General features: G+C 40.7%; 1 protein-coding gene across 2 annotated transcripts in view; it reads left to right on the top strand.

Moving 5' to 3' along the window:
* Positions 1-27,155, top strand: part of nrg2b (neuregulin 2b) — a 68,143-nt gene extending 40,988 nt beyond the window's left edge. The window contains exons 5-12 of one of the 2 annotated variants that reach the window (XM_005916618.2): positions 8,026-8,084; positions 13,085-13,108; positions 15,531-15,633; positions 17,414-17,543; positions 18,314-18,441; positions 20,081-20,296; positions 21,738-21,921; positions 23,103-27,155. In XM_005916618.2, coding sequence (XP_005916680.1) covers positions 8,026-8,084; positions 13,085-13,108; positions 15,531-15,633; positions 17,414-17,543; positions 18,314-18,441; positions 20,081-20,296; positions 21,738-21,921; positions 23,103-23,579 — 1,321 coding nt within the window. In that variant the 3' untranslated portion in view covers positions 23,580-27,155. The remainder of the gene's footprint in view (positions 1-8,025; positions 8,085-13,084; positions 13,109-15,530; positions 15,634-17,413; positions 17,544-18,313; positions 18,442-20,080; positions 20,297-21,737; positions 21,922-23,102) is intronic. The other variant, XM_005916619.2, reaches the window with a different exon arrangement.
* Positions 27,156-27,734: the final 579 nt, after the last annotated feature.

Here is a 27,734-nt window from a genome sequence, read left to right as displayed (position 1 = left end):
TGTTTAGAACAGCAAGTGCAAAAATTTTCATGAACTGAATTTTTAGATGAATCACTGCTGTGTTATATCAACTTATTCCAGAGCAAAACTGTTGTAGCAGACATCATCATAACTGATTGCAGATGGGAAGTAACAGTATAACGGTAAATACCTGTTTGCAGCTTGTAGCACTTTCTTTTAGAGCCTTGCACTAGAATAACGGAGGTGTTACCTAGCCTTACACTACTAGCAATTATCTTGCAGGATTTATTTATATATATTTTTCATTTATAGAAAGGTTTGTAAGTTTTTTAGACTTTGTATTTGCAGCCAAATACAAGTTGGCAAGTTGTATTTTTGAGGAATAATTTTATTATTGAACAACAACCATGTTCTCAATGAACCCAAAAAACTCATTAATATCAAAGCTGAATGTTTTTGGAAGTAGTTTTTAGTTTTAGCTATTTTAGGGGGATATCTGTGTGTGCAGGTGACTATTACTGTGCATAATTATTAGGCAACTTAACAAAAAACAAATATATACCCATTTCAATTATTTATTTTTACCAGTGACACCAATATAACATCTCCACATTCACAAATATACATTTCTGACATTCAAAAACAAAACAAAAACAAATCAGCGACCAATATAGCCACCTTTCTTTGCAAGGACACTCAAAAGCCTGCCATCCATGGATTCTGTCAGTGTTTTGATCTGTTCACCATCAACATTGCGTGCAGCAGCAACCACAGCCTCCCAGACACTGTTCAGAGAGGTGTACTGTTTTCCCTCCTTGTAAATCTCACATTTGATGATGGACCACAGGTTCTCAATGGGGTCCAGATCAGGTGAACAAGGAGGCCATGTCATTAGTTTTTCTTCTTTTATACCCTTTCTTGCCAGCCACGCTGTGGAGTACTTGGACGCGTGTGATGGAGCATTGAAAATCATGTTTTTCTTGAAGGATGCAGACTTCTTCCTGTACCACTGCTTGAAGAAGGTGTCTTCCAGAAACTGGCAGTAGGACTGGGAGTTGAGCTTGACTCCATCCTCAACCCGAAAAGGCCCCACAAGCTCATCTTTGATGATACCAGCCCAAACCAGTACTCCACCTCCACCTTGCTGGCGTCTGAGTCGGACTGGAGCTCTCTGCCCTTTACCAATCCAGCCACGGGCCCATCCATCTGGCCCATCAAGACTCACTCTCATTTCATCAGTCCATAAAACCTTAGAAAAACCAGTCTTGAGATATTTCTTGGCCCAGTCTTGACGTTTCAGCTTGTGTGTCTTGTTCAGTGGTGGTCGTCTTTCAGCCTTTCTTACCTTGGCCATGTCTCTGAGTATTGCACACCTTGTGCTTTTGGGCACTCCAGTGATGTTGCAGCTCTGAAATATGGCCAAACTGGTGGCAAGTGGCATCTTGGCAGCTGCACGCTTGACTTTTCTCAGTTCATGGGCAGTTATTTTGCGCCTTGGTTTTTCCACACGCTTCTTGCGACCCTGTTGACTATTTTGAATGAAACGCTTGATTGTTCGATGATCACGCTTCAGAAGCTTTGCAATTTGAGACTGCTGCATCCCTCTGCAAGATATCTCACTATTTTTGACTTTTCTGAGCCTGTCAAGTCCTTCTTTTGACCCATTTTGCCAAAGGAAAGGACGTTGCCTAATAATTATGCACACCTGATATAGGGTGTTGATGTCATTAGACCACACCCCTTCTCATTACAGAGATGCACATCACCTAATATGCTTAATTGGTAGTAGGCTTTCGAGCCTATACAGCTTGGAGTAAGACAACATGCATGAAGAGGATGATGTGGACAAAATACTCATTTGCCTAATAATTCTGCACTCCCTGTAGTCATTCCCAATCAAAGCGCTAAGTACCTCATGGGGTATATTTTAGTAGCCAGGGGGTACATGGAAAAATTAGATTAACTAATCATGAAGTTCAGTTCTTTAATCACTTTTTTCACTAAAGAAAAAAGTGGAGATAAACACGTTTGAGCTGAAGACTTAGAAGTTAAAGGATAAACGGTAGGCAATAATGAGGCAACAAAAAATTAAAAAGCAATAAAACTTAAGTAATAACAAGACTCATCTAGTTACATCATTAGCCATTAAAATGTCTAAACAAATAAAATTATTTAAAGTAGTTGATGAAATATATGAAGGCTATGAGTAAAAAATAAATAAATAGCTAATAGGATGTAGCTGACAACTACAAGAGCTAGCCGGGAAGGTAAACAGTTTTAAACAATTTTAGCTGGCAGTACTTCAGTTTAATCCAATTCCCTTTTATTTATACAGCGCCAAATCACAACAATAGTCACCTAAAGGCGCTTTACATTGTAAGGTAGACCCTACAGTAACGCACACAGAGAAAAACCCAACAATCTCACATGACTCTCAATGAGCAAGCTCTTTGGCGACAGTGGGAAGGAAAAACTCCCTTTTAACAGGAAGAAACCTCCGGCAGAACCAGGCTCAGGTAGGGGCCATCTGCTGCGACCAGTTGGGGTGAGAGAAGGAAGACGGGATAAAGACATGCTGTGGAAGAGAGCCAGAGATTAATAATAAGCATGATTCAGTGATTCAGTACCGATCAACATGCACCAGTGGCGTGCTAGACAAGCAAGCAGAGCCAATTACCCTGACAATAAACCAGATATCCTACCTTTCATTAATCATTTCCTTGCTAACATGCTAAAGAAGTTATTAAAAGCTTGCTCCTCATAACACATCATGGTCAAGTTGGTTATTAAAAGGAAACTTGTCTGTTACAATGATAAATCATAGAGGGCTTGTTTACTTTCTAATGCTAGCTCTGTTTCCATACCATGTGCAGATGAGCACTGATCTCAGAGCAGTGAAAGCAAAGCCAGCAGCTGCCTCAGTTTCAGAGGTTATCAACATTGCGCATGCGCAAAAAAAACTTCCTGGTTTCTCAGCTTGCCCAGCTACAACCTTTGTTAATGGGACGTAGGCATTGCCATAGAGACTCCAGTAATTTGAAGTCAACTGAGTTAAGGCTGCTTCCAGAGGCAGTAGCAAACTGTGGCCACAAGTAATTTAAAAGATGGATGCAAACAGGCAAGAAGCTTCATGCAATACAGTAGATAAACAATTGAAATAGCTATCTTAAATTAAGAATAAAAAGTTAGAATAATTTTCTAAAAATATGGAAAGCAGATGAAAATGAAACTTTAAGTATTGTTATATTATTATATTATATTATATAACAGTATAGATAAACAAGCACAATACTTGTCAAAACAGAATGGACACAGTTGAAATAGCTAGCTAAAAAGTGGGAAATATTTAGCTGAAAGTATTTCTAGCAGTTGGAATTGAAACATTTGTATCAAAGGTTGAAGTAGCTTGATAAAAAGTATAAATCAACAATTTTGATTTTAGCTAGTAGTATGGCTAAACAAGCACAATTTAACCCAATGGATACACTGTTTAAAGTAGTCATTATATATACTGGAGAGCTGTTAAATGGAGTAGTAGCTGGTCATGCCACCAGTTCAGATAATACAATTTCTCGATAAACTCCTAAAAGCAGATATTGAAGTCGCCTAAGTTGACTTCATAATAACTGGTTTTCTGAACTAGAGGTTTTAGTCTTTCCGTTCTAAACTGGCATACATGTTGGGTCATTTTGTAGATGTGTAACAAACATTTCCTCTGACGGTGTGGCTAACAGATGGCGTGTATAGTCATGCATGGTCAGAAGCTTTGTTTTTATGCTTTCTGTACAATAGGATGTCTCGGCCAGAAATCCATCCTTAGCTCCAGAGGTGTCTGTTTCAGATCTCCATTTTTTTTGTCTCTTTGTTTTTACATTTCCATCTCTCTCTTTCTCTCACTCTCTTTTTCTCCCAATATTCCCCCTCCACTCGCTCTCTGCCTCTCATCTGATATACCTTTGGGTCATCGCTGAAGGATAAATCAGAACGTTTTTTTCATGGTGCTGACAAGCAGAAAACTTTGTTTGAGAGGGTTCATATAGACATTAGGAGCTGCGTATAGCAGTTTAGCGATGCAAAATGTGCAGGATTGCACAACCGCGTGTGCATGATTGCACTGCATACAACACACTGCATATTTAAAGAAGACACAGCAAGCTAGCAGTAAAGTAGCAGTAGACTAGCCAGCGTTTTCCAGAGAATTACTGTAGCTTCTCAGCTTTGTCATCCTTTGTTGGCCTGTCTGTTAAGGCCATTGGATAACAGGATGTAAATAAGACTGCTGTCTGCAGGTGTCTGTGCTGCTTGTTCACCTCAGAGATATGTAGACCACCACCCGGCTTCACAGACACACGCATAACAACACTCTTGAATCTGCACGACAGCTTCAAATCCACCCACTGCAAAACATAGCCAGGCAGCAAGAACTGTTAACATCTCTAAAATTCTTTTTGTGCCGACCACAGGAACCTGTAATCTCCTCTTCCCTGAAGGAGAAAGTAATGCTGTATTGCAAAATGGAGTCTGTAGGTTAAAGTGGAGGACAGCACATACAGAAAGGCACCCTGGCTTAAACAGAGTATGGAGGGTAAATTAAAGATGAGCATAGGCAAACATTCCCCCACCAAGCTGTAGGCAAGTTAAACCTCGGTGTGCCTCTGGTTTGCTGTGTAAAGCTGCAGATCCCTGCTTTGATTAATGTGAACTTGCTAAACTACAGTCTGAATGCTGGCATAGAACAGTATGTCGTGTATTCACAGCTATAGGTGGAAAATGCCGATATTCCCCTCATGAATCAGTAAAGATAATTTAATCTAAACTAATCTAATCTACAAATGCCATGAGGTCAGGCTTGTGAACGTTTTGCCCATAACTGCCCGTGGTTCTTCTGTTAAATTTGATGAGCCCTTTGAATAATGAATATAACCACATTCATTCAGATGGTTGGAACAAAAGGTGTGTTAGCTTTTTTTCCGCTTTCCTTTCCACTTGATCTGGGGGCTGAAAGAACAGTACAGAGTGGAAAAAATAGGAATGCAAAGGGTAAAACGGGTGCAAAGAAATAGAAAAGAGATGATATACAGTAAAAGCTTTGCCGGCATAGGGCTGCATCTGCACCCAGTGTCTCCCACCACTCTCTCTCTCTCTCTCTCTGCTCTATTTATATCTCTCTGGGAAATTGCTGAGTGGGCTCTACTGAGGGTTTTTGCTGTAATTGATTCAAAATGCAAGTTGTCTCTTTAGTGGTGAGAAAGAGGAGAAAAGGATACCCAGTCAGTTATACGGACAGTGTGTGCATGAGGGGAAGACGAGGCTCCTTGCGTTTCAAACTGGATAAATTGGTTGACCACTGTAATAAATACAGTGTGGTCATTACTGGGGCCTGGGTGAAATCGCCAGAGAGCTTCTTTCATCCTATAATAACTGTAATGGGGCCACACCCATGATATCATAAAACTGTGGTCAATTGTTATGATCCATCTACAGCATATGTGCACTGCAGCTGAATAAGATATTCTATAACATGTCTATTTTTCATTTGACTGCAGTAAAAGCTGATCTACTATCAATTACAGCAATAAAGAGATTACATCAATTATTCCCAGCTGGGTAAAAGCCTCGACACCATTATAACACACAATTTAAGACATTTCTGGATTTGAAGCACTCTTACAGAGATTTTTTTTTTAATTTTCAGAAAGGCATTATTTAAAATTGGGGTCCTGTAGTGTTTCTAGTGAGTGAATGAAGATTAATATAAGAATGTCAAAATCAATATTTAGCCTCCAAATTACCAATAACTGGCATGCGTCAATTTTCTAGTTGCTGTGATGCAGCGAGGAGCTGCAGTTTCAGTGTTGTGATGCCAGAATATGAATCACGTTTAGCTCGTGGTATTGCTGACAGCTCGCCACCCATCCAGAAACTAAACACCACGTTCTGCAGCTGCATGTAAACTGTTGCTGTTATTTATGCCCAAGAAATACCAAAACCTATTCCACCCATTTTCATGCTCACACACTGTGGAGGGCTGTCTCTCTCTGTCTGCGCGCTCTTTCATTTTTTAGACTTGTGGAAAATGCTTTGGTTTTAAGCGTGTGCCATGATTACAGGTCCTCGTTTCTTTATGATTTATTTATGGAGTACATTTAAACATCGCATTACACAGAGCAGGGACACTGCATTTAATGGAAAATGCATGAATAACGACCAGCATGACTCAAACAGGGAGGCCTGCCTTTCCAGCCGCTGTAGAGACGCACCCAAAGAGAATTACTGTCCTGAAGCTAACCTTTGCCTTTTAGAGCATTTTTCGTATCTTTCAGCTCTTTATTTTGGTTTGGAGTCTAACCTTTGTGTTGGCTATGCATTACTTATATTACACTCATTAATACTCCTGAGGCAGGAGATGTGTGTGTTATATGTGTGTGTGTGTGTGTGTGTGTGTGTGTGTGTGTGTGTGTGTGTGTGTGTGTGTGTGTGTGTGTATTAGTTATTCTGTAAAAAAGTGTCTTAGTGATTAACGGCCATCATTATGTCACATTTTATTGTGTTAGCTAGTTAGCTCAGCTAAGCTACCTGAGTGCAGTTATAATTTCTCTTCCCACAAATTTTTACTAGTGCTGTCAGCGTTAATCTCATTAAAATTACGTTAGCGCCATAACCGCATTAACGCGGCAAATCTCCATTAGCGATTTAGCGCAGATTGCCCCATGCGAGGGGCGGCACGGTGCTAATACGTTAGCGCCTTTAGCTTGTTAATGCGTTAGCGCCTGACAGGACTAATTTTTTACATTTCCGTTGTTTAGTTCTGTTCGATATAATAGGAAAACACTGAATTAATCACTGAAAAAATCTTTCCCTTGCTCAAAAGATCATCCAGCCAGCACTGAAATCAGCTGAATTCACCAGAAATAATTAAAAATAAAGTAACAGTTGCCTCAAAGCACTTTGTATTGCAAGGTAAAGATGCGACAATATTAGCAAGAGAGAAAAGCCCAGCAGCCAGACGATCCAGTATGTGCAAGCACTTGGCAAAAGAGGGAAGGAAGAACTCTCTTTTAACAAAAAAGGTAAACTGTAGCTAACTTTGGAGTCTTTAGCTCTGCATCTGCTACCTATGTATGTTCAGGGTACAGTCACTGTGTTTGCATCCTCTTTACCAAAAAAACTAAAATGTAATTGACGAGAAAAACATGGCGGACCAAACATCAAAATGACCATGATCAGAAAGGCAAAGAGTAAAGTGAGGCACAAAATCACAGACGTTTACATGCTAGCTCCTCCTCTGGGTAGAGCATTTATTGAAAAGAGCTCAGCATGATAAATGATAAAACGTGTTCCACTAACAGGGATTTCACAGATTAGCATCCGATTACATCATATCATCCTCCTGCATTTTTTCAAACAACTCACTTTCTTGTTTATATGTGTAAAAACAGCCCAGAATTATATCTGCTGGCTAACATATAGATCCTGCAGTGGAGACCACTGCAAACTTACAGGTTTGGACACAATCAGGTTCATGACTGCTGTGTTTTGTTAATATGTTTGCATATTATATAATGGTTAATAAATTGTTTTAATACATTTCTCCAGTACAACGAGTGGGAGTCCATAAAGCAGTTGTTCATGTATGCATTTTGTGGGTGTTGTCTACACCTGTGTTTGTGTGTGAGAGGGGTTGGAGGCTAACGGCTGTGCGTTTGACCCCTCCTATCTCCTGCACCACCATCACACAACCCCCACGACTGTGATGATGTCTGAACTGTAGCAGTGATGTCATATTGATGGCGGTGATGTCACAGTATGCAGGTCATCTCTCTCTCTCTCTCTCTCTCTCTGTCTCTCTCTTTCTCTCTTTCTGTACTTGGTGGATTGTGATGTTTCTAACCCCTCATCTCTCTCCTCTCCTACGTCTCCCTCCTTCCCTTCCTCTCTCCCCCTCTTATCTATCTGTCCTTGTGTCTTCCTCCTCCTCTCTTTCCTCCTGTTTTATCCTCTCTCTTCCCGCTGTAACTTTAACCTTCCTTCCCCTCCCTCTGTGTCTCGTTTTCCCTCCATCAGGTGTCCCAATGACTATACGGGGGACCGCTGTCAAAACTCCGTCATGGCCAATTTCTACAGTATGTCCATTTGCTCTTGTCTGTCTCTTTCCCACTGAGATGCTGCATGCTACATTGGAGGGGTTGAATGGAGGGAGTGTATGCGTGTGCGTGTGTGTTTGCATACCTGCTCGTCTGTTTAATGTGAGTTATCGTATGTATGTGAACGTGTGTGTGATGTTTGCATGATTCTGTGTCCACCCTTTTCTCTCCCTGTCTCCCCTGGTTCCTCTGTGGTGCCCCTCTAGTAACCAGAAGCAACCACTGTAGGAATATTTGCATCTATTTTTCCTGCCAGCTCACCTGCTTGAAACCCTATTTAAAGTACGCTGGATCTACAAAACAGTTCCAAAATTAACAACTTAATAAGCATTATGCCTCGTCTTACATCTTAAAATTCTGCACATCAGTCATGTAAATTACACCCAAAAGTTCTCGTGCTGCAACTTGATCCGGAGGCTTGCACTAAAAGAAACAGAGGAGACAGAGAATTAACATAATGAGCAACACAGGAGGTTGAAGTTATTTGCTTTCGTTGAATCGCTTTGTCACTTTTCTTTGTAGATGATCCATTGGTGCCGCTTGTTTTGGAGCAGCAAAAAGAGAAGCCAGAATTGAGCAATCAAGGCAAAACTATGTGGATAGAATCTATTAACAGAAAAATCTTGGATCGATTTTACATTTTGGAAAGTTGAGTCCTTGCAACATTGTTTTGAACAGCTGCCAGTTTTTGTTAACAGTGACAATGTGCCCAAAATCCCAACAATTTGGCAAGTGAATGGAAATAAGATTTAGAGTTTGAATGTTTCAGCATTTTAAGTCTTCAGGTAATGATGTTTGAAAGCACCATTCATCGTCATTCAACCGAGGGCCTGTCTCAGTGTGTATTGATCTGACTTTCTTCAAATTACATCTTAGAGGTTATTTCTTCTGACGGTTAAGAGCTTATGATATACTGTGTATATACTACCACTACAAGCACCCATGGATCATCCGGTAAAATATTTTTATGGCATATTGCTAAACGCTGCTTGAACTTTTCATGTAGGGTTCACTTTGAACACATTCAGAAATTGTCACATAATTTTTGAATAAATTGAATATTTTAACATTTGGGAAATTTTCTTATTTGTTTTTCTGAACAGAGCTATAAGACTATTACCACTCATGTGATACAGATACATTAAATATAAACCTATAGCCAAGATAGCTAACAAGTTAGCGTAGCTTAGCACAAAGACTGGAAGCAAAGGGAAACAGCTTGCCTGGTCCTGTCCACGGGTACCAAAATGTTACTACCACCAAACAGTGAAGTGTTATAGTAAATTAAATTGTTATATATTTACTGTGTAATTGTAAAAAATAAAGTAAAAAACTGAAAGTTGTGGGGTTTTGATGCTAGTAGCAGTGAATTACTGGAATATTGTTATTTACAGACAAACAGTAGAGCTAAGAGGTTAATGTTTTTACCTTTTAAATTATTTAGTGTTGAACAGAGCCAAGTAAGCTTTTTCTAAAATGTTCCAGTCGTTATACCAAGTTAGGCTAAAGATTCTTGTATCAGTCCTCTTTGTAAGTTGCCACTATGGCTTATATCCCCTCAGTTTTACCCTTTAAAAGACTTCCCTTTTACGGTCATGTGGAAAACAAAGTACTTCCTTTCTGAGGTTTCATGTATCAGGACTTAATAAAAACTACATGGGTCTTAGCTGGTTCTAAAATTATTAACATACAATAACAACTACATATGTCATATTACACTATTCATTTATCAAAAAGCAAAATGCAGAAGCACTCTGTGAAAAGGAAGTGAAAAACTAAGTAATCATTTTTCCCTTTTTCAGCAGTTTGGTTGTAGTTTTGCTGCTGTGCTTGGATTCACTGTTACATGACCCAGTTTCTGCTTTAGCTGTCAGACAGATGGCCTCACATTTGACTCTAGGATACTTTGGTATAGAGAAGAGTTCACAGATGACTCAATGAGTACAAGGTCCCCACGTCCTGAGAGCGCAAAACAAACCTAAATCCTCATCCCTCCTCCACCGTGCCTTACAGTTGCTATGAGATGTTTGTGCTGCTGTGCTGACTTTGGTTTTCTACAGACATGGTGCATTGTTGCCAAACATCTCCACCTTGGTCTCGTTTGTCCAAAAGACATTGTTCTGGACGTCTGGAAATCTAAGCCGTACTACCTCGCTCTCTTTACAGAAAGGAGGCTGTCTCCTGGCAAAACATGAGACTTGTTCAGTTTTCTAATTGTACTGTAACAAGTTAACATGCTAACTAAGGCCTTTAGAGTCTGAGATGTAGTTCTTGTGTTTTTTGCAGTTTCTCTGACCATTACATGGTCTGACCCTGGGGTGAATTAGCTTTAATGTCCACTCCTGGGAAGATTGGCAGCTGTCTTGGATGTTTTTCAGTTGTGAATAATCTTTCTGACTCTAGAATGATGGACTTCAAATTGTTTGGAAATGAGCTTATAGCCCTTCCCAGACTGATAGGCAGCAACAACTGCATCTTTAAGCTGATCGAGATTTTCCTCAATACCAGACCAGCAAACTGCCAAAATGTAGCTTTTATAGTGGTGCTCACACTTGCTGATTATCAGTTTTTCAGGTGCATTTGATTAGCTGCACCTCTGGTGCTTAACCTCTGAACTCCTAATTCCTTAATTAGGAATTAAGGAATTCCCTGCTTCTGCATTTTGTCTTAGATTTTGTTAAGTAAATAATAACACAGTCTAATATGCCATGTTGTTGTTCATCTGAGCTTATATTTACCTAATTTTAAAATCTATCAAGAACCAAATGACTGTTTTTCGATGACTGTAAGTCTAAATTTAGGTGAAGAATAAAAGGTGAAAGGTCGTATTCACATAGACTTGAATTCCACATATTTTCACCAGCCTGCCCACGGAGTGATTATCTGCATATTGCATTACCTTCAAGGCAAAAATCAAATTAAGTTATGTTCATACAGTGCATGTACCGTACAAATTTATTAGAGCGCCACCCAAGGTAAGTTTTTGCTTAAGAACTGATGGCTAAGCACTTTGATCGAAGTTATATTTTTTAATACTAAAATATAAATACTGCTTATATCTCTGAATTTTCAAATTTACTGTTAAAAAAATCAGAAAAAATATAAAATGCATTAATATTTTTGGTTATGTGGTTATTTTTACATAGAGTAAATTACCTACACTTCTGAACACACAGTGTGCAGCCCCAAACACAAATTTAGTTTGTTATTTTCCTAATAAATAGCATTATCATTTTTGGCTGTTTTTCCTTGTTTTCATAAGAGGTGGGCTAATAAATTCAGTGTTTACTGACAGCAAGAAGGTTCTGGGTTAAATTATGCGTTTTCAGAGGAGTTCACTATGAATTCAGACTGATGTGCAAACAGATGTCTTTTCAGCAACCTAAGAATACGACTTTTCACCTTTTCCTTTTGAACCAAATATCAGCGTTGTTTAGACGTCTGTCAGGGTCGTCTTTTCAGTGTCTTTTCAAAGAGGTTTTTGCTGGGTGGGATGTAACGTGCGAAACTCCCGTTCCCCTGCTCTCATTTTTCATTTGTGACAACCAAGCGCAACGCTCTGAATGTCTTCCTGGAGAGACAGGACTGTGTCGCCCCCTTCTCTCCGATCGTTTGCATTTTTGCTCCAATCAGCAATCAAAACATATTAAAAACACGACCAGTTTCCACATAACCAAACCCACTTGCACAGGAAGTCAAATATGTGGATTTCCCAAAATGTTGAACACTTGTTTAAGTCAGAGGGATGAAAGAAATGTGTTTGGTCATTCTCCTGTGATTGCATGGGCAGTGATAGCGAAACACAGTCGGCCAATATTGGCACAGGCACATAATTAATGGGATGAGATCTCTGCTTAAAGAATGAACAGTTTTAAAGTTAGCACCTGGCTTCTTTTGTACAGAAACAAACGAGCTCTTTCTTGTAGCTGCCCAAGCAATCACACCGAGATAAAACTTCTTGTTTCCAGGGGTTATACAGTGTTGCTTCACGTTCATGTTGTGCTTTTGTTTCTGTTTGTCTATTGCTGAAGTTTCCATACTGAATAATGTCACATTTAAAGCAAGAACAGGTTTTATTGTATGTAACGTGTGCTTATTTTTGACCCCACCATCAAGCCTTGTGTTCATGCTGAAGTCTGTCTGTTTTCTTTTGCACTGTGACGGTGAAGGAACACCCTCTGCTGTTTTAAATCAATTTGTGTCATTTTCTAGCGGTATTAACACACAGTGCTCAAGGTTACAGAAGTTAAAAGTTAGGGTGGACTGTTCTGGCCAGTAATGCATGTGAGGCCAGAAATATTGGGAATGCTGAGATGATCTCTCTGTAAATCCTATGAGAGTCTCTAAGAGCAGCGTTATACAGAAGGTATGCTGTAATCAGTACAAAGGCACACAGTTGCCATTAGGCGAATGAGTTACAGCACCCACCCCCATTTGTTGTGTCGGCCTCATCGACTGTACTGTGTTTTTATGTTTGAGAGAAACTCACTGCTTTTATCGTTTGTTTTCTTTACTTTTTTGTCTGATTTTTTGTCCTTTTTTATTTTGTTTCTGTCCAATGTTGTTTACTCCAGAAATGAGGTCTAGTAAATATAGCAGTAAGTGATGTGGCTTCTTGTCTTGCTGTCTTTGTCAGTCTTTCTCTGCATGCCTTTTCCTGCCTGCTGTTTCTCTTTCCTTCTGCTTTTGGTTCATTTTCTCCCTTCGTGTTTGATTTCTGCCTGTTTTTTGGCTTCGTTTGTTTGGGTTTTTCTTTTTTTGTTTAGTTTTTCCTGTCATTTCTGGGGATCACAGAGCTGAGGCTGTCTGAGTTGTCTGTCTGTTACTAGACGGTACGCGTGTCAGTCACTCTATAATTAACTTATATCCTGGTTCAGCATATGCAGGACATGGAAATAATATATCTGCTCCAAAGTGGACATTACACCTGACCCTATGTGTCTCTTTCCTTTTACCACGACAACTTTCTGCGCTGGCAGAGCTTCTCAGAATTGAATTTATGGGTATGGAACATTATTATTCATTTTGCTGTGCTTAAAGGATGTGCCAAGATCCTCTCACAGTCACACATTATTGTGCCATCTTCTCTCTAAAACCAACAACTGGGTCTCTCACAACCTGTCCTTCTTTTTCTCCTGCCCACTAACTTGGTTTTAAGACACCTAACCTCCCGTCTTTGCATGCACTCTTCTTTTTTTGGTGTAACAACACTAGAGAAAGAGACAAATTCATTGGGAAGGGATACAATAATAAGAGAACGTGCAGAGGTGCATTCAAACTCAGTGTAAGGGGCTCCTGATACGACTCCAAACTGTTTATCTGGACACCATATCAGAAAAGCAAAAAGCTGCCTCTTTGCTCCAAAAGAAAAATCAGCAAATGTTTTGCATCATTGATAAATACAAGTAACTGGCTCGTCCGCCGGGCTTTGGCAGTGTGCATATTGGTTTCAGCAGCCCGTCGAACAAAAACATGCAAGCTACGAGCATTTTTGCAAAGCACTGCCAAAAGCCAGCAAAAAAAGCCTGACTACATAGTCTGTCCTTATTATTATGCCCTTGATTGACTCAGTGTCAGAGTCAAGAGCTTGCCTGTCCTAATTCACGATCGCTGCTGGCCCCACTGTGCCAGCGAGCTTGCCTTCCCATTTCCTTTTGCCTTTCTGTATCAGTACCCTGTGACACACACACAATGCCGGGCCGAGGCTCTCGTAGGCTCGTCAATCCCTACAGAGGCCCTTTATTTAAAGACTGTCCTCGTGCCCCCCCCTTTCCCTTCTTTTCAGTGGCGTGTCTAGCGTTTTTGTTTTGTTTGGCAGGTTTAATGATAGGTTTCAGGCACCACTGAACGGCATTAGTTTTAATGTAAACTGAGAAGAAACTCATTTGAACAAACAAATATTTGTGTTGCAGAAGATTTAAATGGTAAATGGCCTGTATTTGTATAGCGCTTTACTTAGTCCCTAAGAACCCCAAAGCGCTTTACACTACATCTACACCCATTCACACACACATTCACACACTGGTACAGCTACATTGTAGCCACAGCTGCCCTGGGGCGCACTGACACTGATTTAGGTTGATGAAAACAAAAAGTTACTGTTAGTTACTGTTAATTTGGCCGTAACTAACAATGCAGTGACCTCGATAATCCAGTTAGTTGATAAGGGGACAAAGTCAGGTCAGTCTTTGGTTCCCGCAGGCCTCTTTCTTCTCCTGGGCCTTTTTCCTGGACACGCCCCTGCTCCCCTTGCAGCCTCTTTCCTTTCCCTCTGTGTATTTCCTTCTGCTTCCTCCTTTTTCACCACTTTGCTTTTCCTGCTTTTATTCCCTCTCTCTTCCCTCTCACGTTCCGTTTATTTGTTGCACTGTGTTTTGTGCTTTTCGTTCTGACACAGAGTGTTACGCCGCAGCAGCCCCCAGAATCTGAATTGGATTCACTACAGGATTCACGCGCCATCACCATATTGTGTTATGAACTAAATAAAGTTTAATGTGATCCACGGGGACTTCCACACCTGTACTGTTGAGTCCGTTTAAATTGAAATTGGTTAGTTTCCCAATGTACAAGAACTCTTGCAGGAGATTTGCACGTTAAAGAAACAGTATAGTCGTTCACAGTTTTTCCCAAGAATATGAGCTATGAATTAGATTATTGTAAAATTGTAAAATAACAAAATAAACACCATAACACCACGGGTGCTATTTAAACCTTTTTCTTTGATAAAAATGTTTCGCTTTCTAGCTTCAACTTAAGGTTAAGGTGGTAAATTGTGACATCGCTGTTGGGCTGTAATAGGTCACACCACCAGGGGGCAGCAAAACATTCAATCTGGTGTCAACTTGTTTTAATTCAAAAAAATCCTGTGTTTGTGCTGCTGATGGCGAGCTATGTGAATACCAAACTTTCATCTGGTTCTCGGGCCGCTGTGGTGTTAACCCTGATTTTTTTTTCCCCCATCTTGACAACTTGTCTCGTGTGACTCCATTCATACAGGCATGGCATCAGATCTTTTCCAGTGCCATCTGTGGCATTACATCCCCATGGCCATTACAAACTTGTTTAAGACAGCAGGAAGTCTGTGCCAGGTTGTAGGTTTACATCTCAGCTTTTCCTCATGATAGTCGTGAGACTGTATAATTACTCCTCTTTGTTGTGTAGTACTGTGTGACTGCAAGAACGTTAAAAGTCCAAGGCATGTGATTTGATAGAACAGAGACAGCACAGGGACATGATGACAGCAGATCATAGTGAGGACAACAGTTTCTTTGGTTGCCATAGATGGGATAGTGCTCATGCTGTGTGTGTGTGTGTGTGTGTGTGTGTGTGTGTGTGTGTGTGTGTGTGTGTGTGTGTGTGTATTTTTGGTATGGTAAAATGTGCGTTTGAATGTGTGTGTATGTTTTTGCATATTTGCATCCACAGAGGCTGAGGAGCTCTACCAGAGGCGGGTGCTGACGATCACAGGCATCTGTGTGGCGTTGTTAGTGGTTGGCATCGTTTGTGTGGTGGCCTACTGCAAAACAAAGTATGTCTTTGAAGCAAAAAGAAACAATTCCACCGTATACAAAAGACTCAAAACCTTTGAATTAACCCTTAAGTTAAAAGCAAAAGTGCCATTACAAAGACCTAAAAGTACTCTATTACAATCAGAAGCCTTATATTGCATGCGTGTTAAGTAACTTTGACTGAAAGAATTTGTTCTGCAGAAATTGTCCTCTGGAACTGAAATATTATTAATTTAGACATTATTAGAGTGCTCTATTTAAAGAAAAAAAGAAGCAGCATCTTTATTTGTGAAAAATTTGTACTGTGCAAAAATCTCAAACCACTGTATTCTGCTAGGAAAAATAAGTGCTGCGATTTTCTAAAACATTTGCAAAATTAAACGTAAATGCAGTGCATAAGACAAAAAGAAATCCCAATGCGCTTAAAAGTCAATATTTGATATTACCTCCTTACTTTAAGTAGTCTTCAGGAATAGTTCTCCAAGCTTCTTGAAGGACATTCAAAGCTCTTCTTTGGATGTTTCTGACTTTTGTTACATTCTCTGTCAAGATGGTCCCACACTGCTTCAGTAAAGTTGAGGTCTGGGCTCTGGGGAGGCCAATCCATGCCTGACAGTGTTTCATTGTGTGTTTTTTTATCCACTATGCTTTTACTATACTAGCAGTGTATTCAGGATCATTAACATGTGGAAAAATGAAGCCATTTCTAATCAGATGATTTCCCGATGGTATTGCATAATGGATGATAATGGTGTTCATACTTCCAGCAGTTATGACATGATTCCCAACACCACCGACTGAAATGCAGCCGACACTAAGACAGAGCCTCCACCGTGTTTTACAGATAACTCTAGACCCTCACTGTCGTCCCGCTCTACTGACGTCTTCCATACAGGATACATTTGACAATCATTTGAACCAAAAGTTTCAAGTTTGGCTTCATGATTCCATCACACCTGTTGCCACTGATCCTCAGTCCAGCTCTTGTGTAATTTTCGGACTTTATCTGTTTCACCTTGTTTTCCTTCCTTAATGGCTTCTTGACAGCAAGTCTTCCACTGAGACCGTTTCTGAATGGTGAAGGGCCTGTTTCTTAAGGACGTGACTTTCACATACTGTTCATAATATAGATGTTGTTTTAGGCTTGCTATTTTGTGTTTTGCCCTTTACTTGTCTAGTTTCCTCAAATTTTTCATGGACACTTTTTTAGCAAACAGATGTATTAAAATTAAGTTTTTGGTGAAAAAGATTATTTTAAATTGGTCAGACTTGATCTTTTGCATAGATTCAACTAAAGAAATAGGGACGTGATTTCGTTTTGTGACAGCCTGTTTGTAACAAAGAGCGTAGAGATACAATTTAAAGTTAGTTTTTTGCTAAGTTCTCTGTTATGTGGAAACAAAAATAAATGAAAAAGCAGCCAATGTTTGAAGAAAAACTTTGAAAAACCACGAGAAAGCTTGGAGAACATTTGCTCAAATCTATTTTTTTAAATGACTAAACTACTTAGACTTTTGCACAGTACCATATTTGAACATTGTCATCTAAATAACATGATTGGCGGAAGGCATCTTGAAACTGCTACCATCTTATAGACCAAAAAAACGCTTTTGTGCAGGCATCTTACATTGACTGTAAGTACAATAGTAATATATAAATACATTTAATTCACATTTTGCCAGCTAAATTCTATTGACTCATGTTCTACCACGTCCCCTCACATATTTTGAATTCAGTAGTAAGAGAGGACATCGGTTTGGTAGATCTCTTATTGTTCCTTCATCATCACCACCCGTCCAGGAAGCAGAGGAAGAAGATGCAGAGTCACCTACACCAAAACCAGAATCAGTGTGTGGAGCAGCCAAACCGCATGTTGGCTAATGGGCCAAATCATCCTGGCCCTGGTCCTGAGGAGATCCCCATGGTTGACGTGAGTCCAAACAATAATAACACTCAGCTGAGTGGAGCCCTAATTTTAGTTTGTTTTTGCAAATTATCATTACTTTCAGAGAAGCTGTTTAAGCTTAAGTTGAAACCAGAGTGTTTGCAACTGTAACAAATTGATTTCATTTGACTTTTTGCTGTGCGATTCAACAGCAATTAATTTACAAGCATAGCTACTGATCTGATATAGCATAAAAATCCACTATATCAAAGCCCCGCAGCATTTATTAAAATAAAACCAGACATATCAGTGCTTTTAATTAAATATACCCATCCCAGAAATAGGATTTAGGTGTCAAGATGTCCAGAAAACCCTCACATATTCATTAATGCTAATGACCGACCGAAGAGAAAAAAGACAGGAGGACTGGATGTTCAGAAACCAACAGAGACTCAGCTGGTTCATGTTCCTGCTGGAGTTTTTTTTTAGCTTCGTTACTTCGATTTAAAACTTAAGTTAAGGCCTGCCTTCAGCAAAGTGTTTATGTGAGTAAAACGGTGATTCACTGACTACATGGGGAAATTTTGGTGTCACGCAGCTAGCTACATGTTAAAGAGAGGGCAGAAAACACCTAGCATCCTGGTGGAGATACAATAGGCATGAGTCAGCATAAACGTAAAGCTGAAAACAGTGAAGAGGAAAGAGCAGAACGCCCTGATGTAGTTACATTTAAAATTCCCTGTCCATATGTTTGTTTTTGCTTTGATTTGAAGGTAACAAAACAATCAAACACCTTTTATGTTTTATTTTTTCAGTACATCTCCAAGAGCGTCCCTACGACCGAGTGCGTGATCAGCCACGGAGCCGAGGGTGCAGGCAACTATGCAGGCAGTCGAATGTCGACCCGCTCCCACCACTCTACCACTGCCTCACATGCCTCCAGGTACACACACTGCAGTCAGGATGGACACATAATCCAAGCAAAAGAACAGGTCTCCTAATCCTTAGTCTTTGTCCAGTTGGAGCACATTTTATCTTTGAGCTGTTGCAGACATTCTTGTAAACACCAAACAGATAAAGGTGGGCAGCATACTAAAACAATGTTCACACAATTCAACCCTCAGTCAAAATAATCGGATTGTTATTGGTCTGTGACTACTACATCTGGGAAATCCACTGGGGGCTGTCGTACGTACTTTACAGTGCATAACAAATTTAATAGAACACCATCGAGTGTAAGGTTCATGCCGCAGTTGCACTAATTTAACATTATTGGTTAATTACCAGAATCATTTTTTCTGTAATGGTTGATCCACCAGTTTGTGCAAGCTCTTTAATCGACATGATCACTTTAATGCTAAGATAGAATTATTGTTGTTATCCATGAATTTCAAGATTGACTGTTTTACAGTAAATGAGGAGAAGCACATTTTATTTTTAAGATTAAGATACCAAATTACAGATATATGCAATTGTTCCTACTTAACAGAAAAATGAGTTTTAGTGGTTGAATGTCGCGTTTGATTTATTTTCTGATTTAAGTGTCAAAGTTTGGGTATAAAAATTGTATTTTTTCACAGGTTTTTGACAGATTTCAAAAATATTTGTGTTTTCTTTTTTTATGATAAAATTGTTAAGCTCTGTAAGGAACTGCAGGATGTGCATGTACCAAGTACTTACGAATACAGTGTAATTTGTTTCTCCTGTCCTTCAAAATATTCTGAAGGTACTCATTACTTATGCACATACTGAAAGGTTTTACTCCTTTATTACCTCGTACCCACAGTACCAACAGGACCTGATAAGAATCTTATATGCAATGTTTTCCGAGGATTTGCAGAAATCACGGTCTGTGTTGTATAGTTAATACGGTCAGTTTCACTTCAAATTTTACTTTTAAAGTAAATAATTTCCTGAATATAATACAATATAATACGAACGAATGCAGCAAAGGTAACAAAGGGAAAAACAAAATGTTTTTTCTTTAAATTTACAGAAGTCATAGGATATCAACTTGTGCCACTTTGAGCTCTCGCCCTCAAGCTTAAAAGTATTGTGAAGATAAGCTTCACAATACAGGTATATAAAATACAATATAAACTGTCTGTGTGACCTTATATTGCTAGAGCTAACTAAGCAAATTGCAGCTAAAACAGAAAAGATTCTCCATAGTTGCAGATTGATTAGTCACTTCACCACCAGAGGGCAGAGTAATAACTCATTAACTGAGCTCTAACTGCAACCACAGCCACTGGGCACACCCCGTGCCCCTTATCTGTGGTACTGCCTGCTGCTTTGGCCTAGCTTGGCGTGCCTGCTAGATCACTATAATAACATCCACTCCATCTGCTATGAATAGCTTTCAGTACACAGCAAGCACATATCTGCACAACAAAGTACAGCAGCTACACGAGGTAGCTTTAACCACCTTGAACACAACACAAACGAGTCCTGATGCTCTGTTTTCATGCTTAACACAGCTGACTGTTGAATGTCGTTGGGATCAGTGTATTAACTTCAGTCTCCCTTAGTATCCCCCTTCCTCCCCGCTGCTGTCATAACCTTCTAAACTCGTCCTGCAGACACGAGGAGCACACGTGGAGCATGGAGCGAACAGAGAGTATGAACTCAGACTGCCAGTCAGGTGGGCTCTCCAGCTCTGTGGGAACCAGTAAGTGCAGCAGCCCAGCATGCATGGCGAGGAGGGCCGCCCACTGGGGCTGTACGGATGCGTCGGGACCGGGAATGCAGTACGGGGACTCCTACGATTCTCTAAGAGACTCACCTCACAGTGACAGGTAGAGAAAGTGGAAATGGTGGGCACTGTGGTTTGGAGGGAGAAGGAACTTGCTCAGTGGCTCTTAAACACTTTTTCTTGGCTGTGCTTCTTGCTACAGTAGGCCCTTTACTCTCTGGCGACACCAAGTGGCAATTAATTGCTAGGACTTTCTTTTTTTAGTCTTTTTAAGAACTATATCACCCAGACACTGTTAATAATAATGTGTAAAAAGATATAGCAGTGGTGAAGGCAATTACATTCAATTCAATTATTATTGTTATTGTTATTATTATTATTATTATTATTATTATTATTATTGTTGTTGTTGTTGTTGTTATTATTATTATTATTATTATTATTATTATTATTATTATTATTATTATTATTATTATTATTATATGTTTGTTTTTGTTTAGGTGATTCTACTCACCTAGTTTTGATACACAGGTGTGACATCTTTTATTTATTTTTTTCACCCATGACTTTGTAAAGAGAAGAGAAACGGGGCGACAGCAGAGTTCATCGGAACAGGAGAACCCTGAAAAAAGTTCAAAGATCAAAAACTACAACATGAAAAGCACAGACTGAGGCTGCAGTGACACTTCTCATTGTATTTAACACTCAGTTGCACTTCAGCTCTTTGCATATTATAACTTCTCTCCTCCGCGTCTGGCTCATGGATCAACAACAGTACAAGCAAGAGTGGCCCAAGGCTCGTCATACCACACACTTACACTGCCTCTATCTGACAACAGAGCTCACTTCAGACAGACGGGTTTATCTCTGGACTAGAGCGGACAGCGAGCACACTACCTCTGCTCGACCATAAAACCAGCTTTAGCTCTGCTATAGACTGGTGACCAGTCCAGGGTGGACCTCATTCTTCTCCCTATCACAGCTGAAGTAGGCTCAAGCTTCCCCATGACCTTCATTTGGTCGGAAGAAAATGAATGGATGGATGTTAATACTGCATAATAATAAATAAGTAGTATTTCAGAATATGGGACACGGATGCACAAGTAAAGCTGAATTCAGTGAGCGGCAGGAGTCATTCAGTTCTTGTTGGAGTGAATGCACATGAGCAGTAATGTCTTTTATACTCTTGTGATTGACTAAGCAGGTTTGTTGGCACATAATGGGGGGACCTGAGCCAGTTGGTTGCTTCTGTTGTTTCTGTTTGAAGTTTTTTCCTTCCATAGTTCAAAGACTTACAGATCACAATGAGGGTTGGTTTTTGTGTGTGTTATGGTGCTTTTCAGGGAACAGACAGATGTGTGACCTCTTTCAAAATATCATGATTAAACCGATGGTGCAGCTGAGCGCCTCAATAATGCAGGAGTGCACACTTACTAAGTGCATTGTTAAAGTGAGAACATTGTGTTCACCAGATATGAGCATCTGTTAGAGGTAAAAATGCACACAGTTGTGGTTATTTTTTGTGTTTTTCTAACCTCATCCAGGTATGTGTCTGCACTGACCACGCCAGCACGCCTGTCTCCAGTGGAGTTCCACTACCCCCCGCTGCCTCCCCAGGTTCCCACTTTTCAGATCACCTCGCCCAACACAAGCCACGCCCTCTCCCTTCCACCTGCTGCTGCCGCCTACCACAGAGACGATGACCAACCGCTGTTACGGTGCCCCGATGTACGTAAGCCTATATACAATATATAGCCTATATCAAAAGCACATGTCTGTTCCCCCCAGCTTTACTGTTATTGAAGATATAAAAAATTCTTTGTTTTAAAAAAAAAAATCTGTTAGTTATAAGAAGAACTTAGCATGTAACCTGCAGTCTCTGTGTGGGCATTCACTGTCCCCAAGTTCATTTTCCTTATAATGTTTGCATGTTCAGCACAAACCATATGTATAATTGATTTTACCAGAAGTAAACAAGCCACCATGACTAACATATTCTCTCTCTACAGCATGTGTTTAAATGCAGGCTGTACAGAGGTGTCTTTCTTTACTTTCTGTGCACCGATACTGCTGACAACAAAGCCGAGCCAAGGCTTGTGAAGTCGCATTCAACCTTCTGTGGGGTTATTGTGAAATATAATGGTTTTTGCTGTGGCACGGACAGAATAGCATCACAAAACTAGCACACAAACAGTAACTGCTGCCTAATGTCCAAAAGTCACCAAAAGATTGATGTAATAAACAGATGGCTTTGACATAGAAGACGGCTGAGCCTGGCTCTGGTTAAAAGGGAGTTTTTTCTTCCCACTGTCACCAAGTGCTTCCTCAAAGGGGCCCTGCTGATTGTTGGTGTTTTCCTCATAATATTGTATGGTCTTTACCTTACAATATAAAATGCCTCGAGGCAGCTGTTATTGTGATTTTGTGCTATATTAACTGAACTGGATTGAAAGCCAAAGGGCCTGAAGTGCCTTAAACCTGTATTTTTTTTTTCTAATTGCCAGCAGGGGGTGACTGGTTACAAACAGAAGTGTACAAAGAAAAAGGGGCTTCATCTTTCCTGATTTATGACATCATTAAACAACTTTCTTATAGCTTTATGATCTCAGTTGCTAAAATTACGTCTTGTAAAATACAACATTAACTTAATGCTTAATGTTGTAAATTATGGTCCCCAGGTGAGTAAATCGGGAGGATATTGAAGTGTAAGTTTTAGGCCAAATCCACCTTGTGATTAGCAAGCTGCTACCATGTGAGCATGCAGTCTCTTGATATACATGGTGAAGTGTGCTCAGTTGAAGGCTTCACAGCAGGATCGCCTTCTCTTGTATGCATAGGCAGACCAACACACCAGTGGGTCAATAAATTTTTTCAGCCATTCTAAGAAATCTGCGTTTTCTCTGTTTCAGGATGGAAGTTTATACAGGCAGCCCCGACGTCCTCGACGACCCTACTTGACAGAGAGCACAGGAAGTCTACCGTCCAGCCCGTACCGGCTCCCTGATGACGAGGCTTATGAGACCACACAGGAGTACGCCTCTTCACGGGAACCCATCAGAAGCCGGCGTCGCCCGCGACGCAACCGACTCAACGGACATATCTCACAGCGCTCGGCGGGTTTACGGGACTACAGCTCACAGAGCTTCAGCCAGTCAGAAGAGGAGGAAGAGGACGAGGAGGAAGAGGATGGTCACGGGGAGAGCACGCCTTTCCTCAGTATGCAGAACATGAACATGGACCCGCCTCTAAATGTCCCGGGTTTCCGTTCGTCATCCGGTGCAGACACACGGACTCACCGCGGGCTGAGTCGGCCAGGGACGCGCAGCAACGGGCAGAGCCGCGGCTCCCAGTCGCAGCGCTCCAAGGCCGACAACATGCCCCTTTAAGACTTAACCTCCCTCCGACGCCCACCATTACACCCCCGCCACCTCCCGCCCTCTCCACTTCACACACTCCCCTTCCTCTTACACACAACCCGTGGACTAGAGACCTGCACCTAGGAGAAATATTTTTATTTTGTATAACAGACAGATATTCTAAACAAATGAAATATTTATTTTCATTTCAGCAAAAATTGTCTACTAGCTAACAGCAAAGACTTTTTTTATAACGGGGGGGAGGGGATATTTATATGTAAAGTTTTTTGATTTACAGCATTATGAGAGATGAAAAAAATAAGAGAATTACGTGCCAATTTTTTCACAAGTTAGATAAATAGAATAATATTGTGGTGCCTTTTGCTGTATGCTGAAGTCGGAGGTCCCATTGAGTTTTTGTAGCCTTTCTTATAAAGACTCCTCGTTTTTATAGAGACCAACCCTCTTCCTTCCTTTTGCTTTGGTTTGTTTCTCTGATTTGGGATCTTCCTCTTTTTGAACTGTGATCTGATTATGTCATCATGCAATATTGATTCCTCCTGTGTAAAAGGTGTCTGTTTACATGAGTATGACCCACGCGATGCGCTCGTTTCACAGGGACATTTAGTCACTGACGCAACCAAGATGTGTAGGGTAGTTTCCTCGGATGAACACACATCGGTCATTTATGTCCTCGTTCGCTGCCTGTCAGTCATTTCTTGTTATTTCTGTAAAAGCAGGAACGTTGGGGAGTTGTCGAGGGAAAGTGACTCCAGATTCCTCGTGTAGGTATTCAGGGTGCTGCCATGACATTGGTGGTGGTTGTAGTGTGCGTGTACTGTGTGTGTGTGTGTGTGTGTGTGTGTGTGTGCGTGCCTGTATCCATTCTGCACGCCTCATGAAGCCTCATTCGGTTGGCGCCTCTGTTCACCGTGGAGGGTGTGATCTCTGTTGTTTGACTGTCACGCTCCTCTCCATCGATCCTCACGCTGCCAGAAGCTCCATTGCACTGTAAGAACCTCCCTCCGTGAGCAGTCATTGGCCAGGGAGCTGCCGATCCAAACCGAACCTAACCAATCCAGTTGTAATCCAGCCTGACTCTGGCCTCCCGTGGACTGCCTAGCCCGCTCGTTTCCTATGCCAGCAGCTTAGAGCCGCACTGTGTCTCAGGACTTCCCCATCACATCACAGCCAAAAAGACTCAAAGCAGAGAACGCACGTCATCTCAGTCACAGTTCAGTTCGCAGGTCAGATCGACATCCCCTCACTCCCCTTCTTTTCGCCATCTATCAGGTTTCTCGCGCTTACTTGTGGCTAAAGGACGGTAACCAACGCGTTTGATTAAACTTTTGGAATCAGTAGGCGGATTCAGTTACTTTTTTCTTTAACTTCAAGAAGTTATGTGTGCGTTTAAGTGAGCATGTGTGTAGCCGTGTTAAAAAGATGAAGTTGTGCAGAGACGGCATCTGTTTGCGCTCTGATGCAGGGGCGTAACCTTGGAATTCTGCCCCCACCACTGAAAGGTGGATTTCCCTCTGGGTTTCCCATTTTCGCTCTTTTTCCTTTTAAAAAAAAATGTGTTTGTTTTCTTTTTAAAAAAGGATATCCCACCGAAAGCTACATGGGCTCACATTTTGCCACACTAGTGACGGTGCTGCTCCGATCGGGAAGAAGCACCATGTGCGGGTTCACATTGCTGGGAAGAGAGTTTCCGAGGCTGATTCTACCTTTTTAGTTAGCTCACACAGTTGTATATGATAATCCTGATTACTGCATCCTTGATTTGCATTCCTATACCTTTTATCAACTGAACTTTATTTGCTTGGTCACACTGACTGACTGAATGATCTGTTATGTGTGTCTCCGTCTGCCCCTTCCACCCACCACATCGCAACCTCACCGTCACGTCTTCCTCGCCCTCCTACAGAAGCAAATAGCAGACAAAGTTAAGTCCAGTGAGTAAAACCAAACAGCACACTACCAGTAGTCCGATCATGTCAGAAACTCTTCCACTGCAGATGTACATCAGGTTCTGAGACCCTTAGAGAGACCCTTTGAAGTTCACTGAGGAAAATGATACTGTGTTAGATACAATGTGTCCCGATTAGACTTCATTTCCAATATGTAGAGTTTTGTTTTCTTTCTTTTCCCCCCCACACAGGCAATGCATGGATCACAGATATAGAAATTATCCCTCAGATTTAGGGGGAATCGTATGATATGAAAATACAATTTGGGTTCACGGCCCAGTGGTCTGGCTAGTTTTGTCTTACTATCACTGTAATCAATCTGGGATTTGCAAACGATTTGAAATTACTGCAAGTGAGGATAGTGTGCTTCTAGAGCTAGTCGAATTGTTGACAACCCCACCCTCTTTCTCCTCGACCCCACCCCACCCCTCCCCCGCGCTTCCCACCCACCTTTTTTACGAACACACGTACTTCTCTCACGCACGTACATCCATATCCACAATGAAGCACACACACTGAGCACACAGACACACAAAACCGTGCATACACAGACAAACTCACACAGCCCCTCTCATGTTTGTTTGTCAAGCAGTTTGTCTTTTTTACCTACCAACCTACTTTTTCCTCCTCCTACTCCTCATCTTCCTCCCCTCCTCTCAACCCCAAATCCCCTGCATGTCCTAGTGGTACTGGTAGTTGGGTGCATGGAAAAAGCAGCAAGCAAATCTTTTTTTTCCACTCGGTGAAAAAAAAAATAATAATAACAATAATAAAATGAAATAAAAAACGTGTCCTCATTTTAACATTCAGCAATAAATCCCCTTCTCTTCATGTCCATCATTCTTGGAATATGCTAGAAGATTTTTTGCAAGTTTTATCAAAAACATACTACTTGTAAAAGAAGAAAAATCCAAAACACCCCTTCATATGAAAAATAAAACTTTATTCCTACCATTTTTGAAACAGTCCTGTCATCTTTGTAACTGAAATACTGCGTGATTTCCTCTTTAACAAGCAGAAGGTTTGAGATGATCAGAAGCATATCCACTCTCACTGAGGTCATCTGAAGCCTAGGGCAGGAAAGAAAATAGCTGGAAACAGGGTTTGGAGCAGTTGGACCTTTCAACTCACAGAGATTACTTACACACAAACACTGACCACATTCTTTGAAACTTTAACCACGTGCATCCACAACTGTAATAGTAAGGAAAGTTTTCATTACTACTAAAGGTTTAACTGTTCTAAAGGAGCAAGGAGCTAAACGATCACATCTTCAGTCTGTTACCAGAACATCAGATGATTATTGTGTATTTAAGCTCTCAGTTTTTAATTAATCAGGTATGCCGACACTATTCACAGCCCACATTATGACATGAACAACTAATAATGTCCATTATTATCTAATTTACAGTTGATCGAGAACAAGCTAGGTTTCTGAAACGTTTGGAAGCCGGGAACCAAAAGTTACTTACTGTGGACCAAAGGGTCCTAACACTAACATACAGCACACATTTACAACCATTTGTACTCTTAGCTGCAGCTGAAACTGTTTGTAAGACTTTGCCTAAATACTTCAAATACTTGAGGCACAATGTGTCACAATTCTGCAGAGGTTTCTACGGGATTAGAGATAACAAGGGAAGGAATAAAAAGGAAAATATGCACTCTTTATAAGAATATTATCTAGAATATTACAAAACAACCTTGATTTGTGAGCTCTTTGGCTTAAGAGCTGTGAGCCCGGCTGGGATGTTCAGATAAACAGGTATTTTGATTCAGATTCATGTTGATGGTGATGACACACATTTTCACACAAAGAAACAGATATAATTTGCTACTATGTACATGTAGGGATGTAAGACAGAGAGGAGCCACAGTTTATGCCTCCAAACTGCTACAAACACTGAGGAGGGAGCGTTTAGGTAAGATTGGTTGGTGATTGTTGTCTTAGGGTTTTCCCAAACTGATTCACACTTGTTTTCCATGACAACTGTTGTAACACCTTAGTGTCAGGATTGCAGACACACCACATTATTTAAATGCAACCGTTTTTAATCAGAGTTCTTGTCTGACCTGATAGGTGTGCGGATCACAGGAATCTGCCCATGAAAAGATTGCCAGGTGATGAAGTCATAATTAAGCTGCTAAAAAAGAAAAGATTAAGTGGAGATGTAGGGCGGCACAGAAGGAAGTTCTGTTTCCAAACTGATGTCTG

Source organism: Haplochromis burtoni, unplaced genomic scaffold, assembly GCF_018398535.1.
Source record: "Haplochromis burtoni strain Fernald_Lab_line unplaced genomic scaffold, NCSU_Asbu1 Contig_19, whole genome shotgun sequence".
Classification (NCBI taxonomy): Eukaryota; Metazoa; Chordata; class Actinopteri; order Cichliformes; family Cichlidae; genus Haplochromis; species Haplochromis burtoni.
Note: the sequence above shows the minus strand (reverse complement) of the source record. Positions and strands in the feature narration are given on the sequence as shown.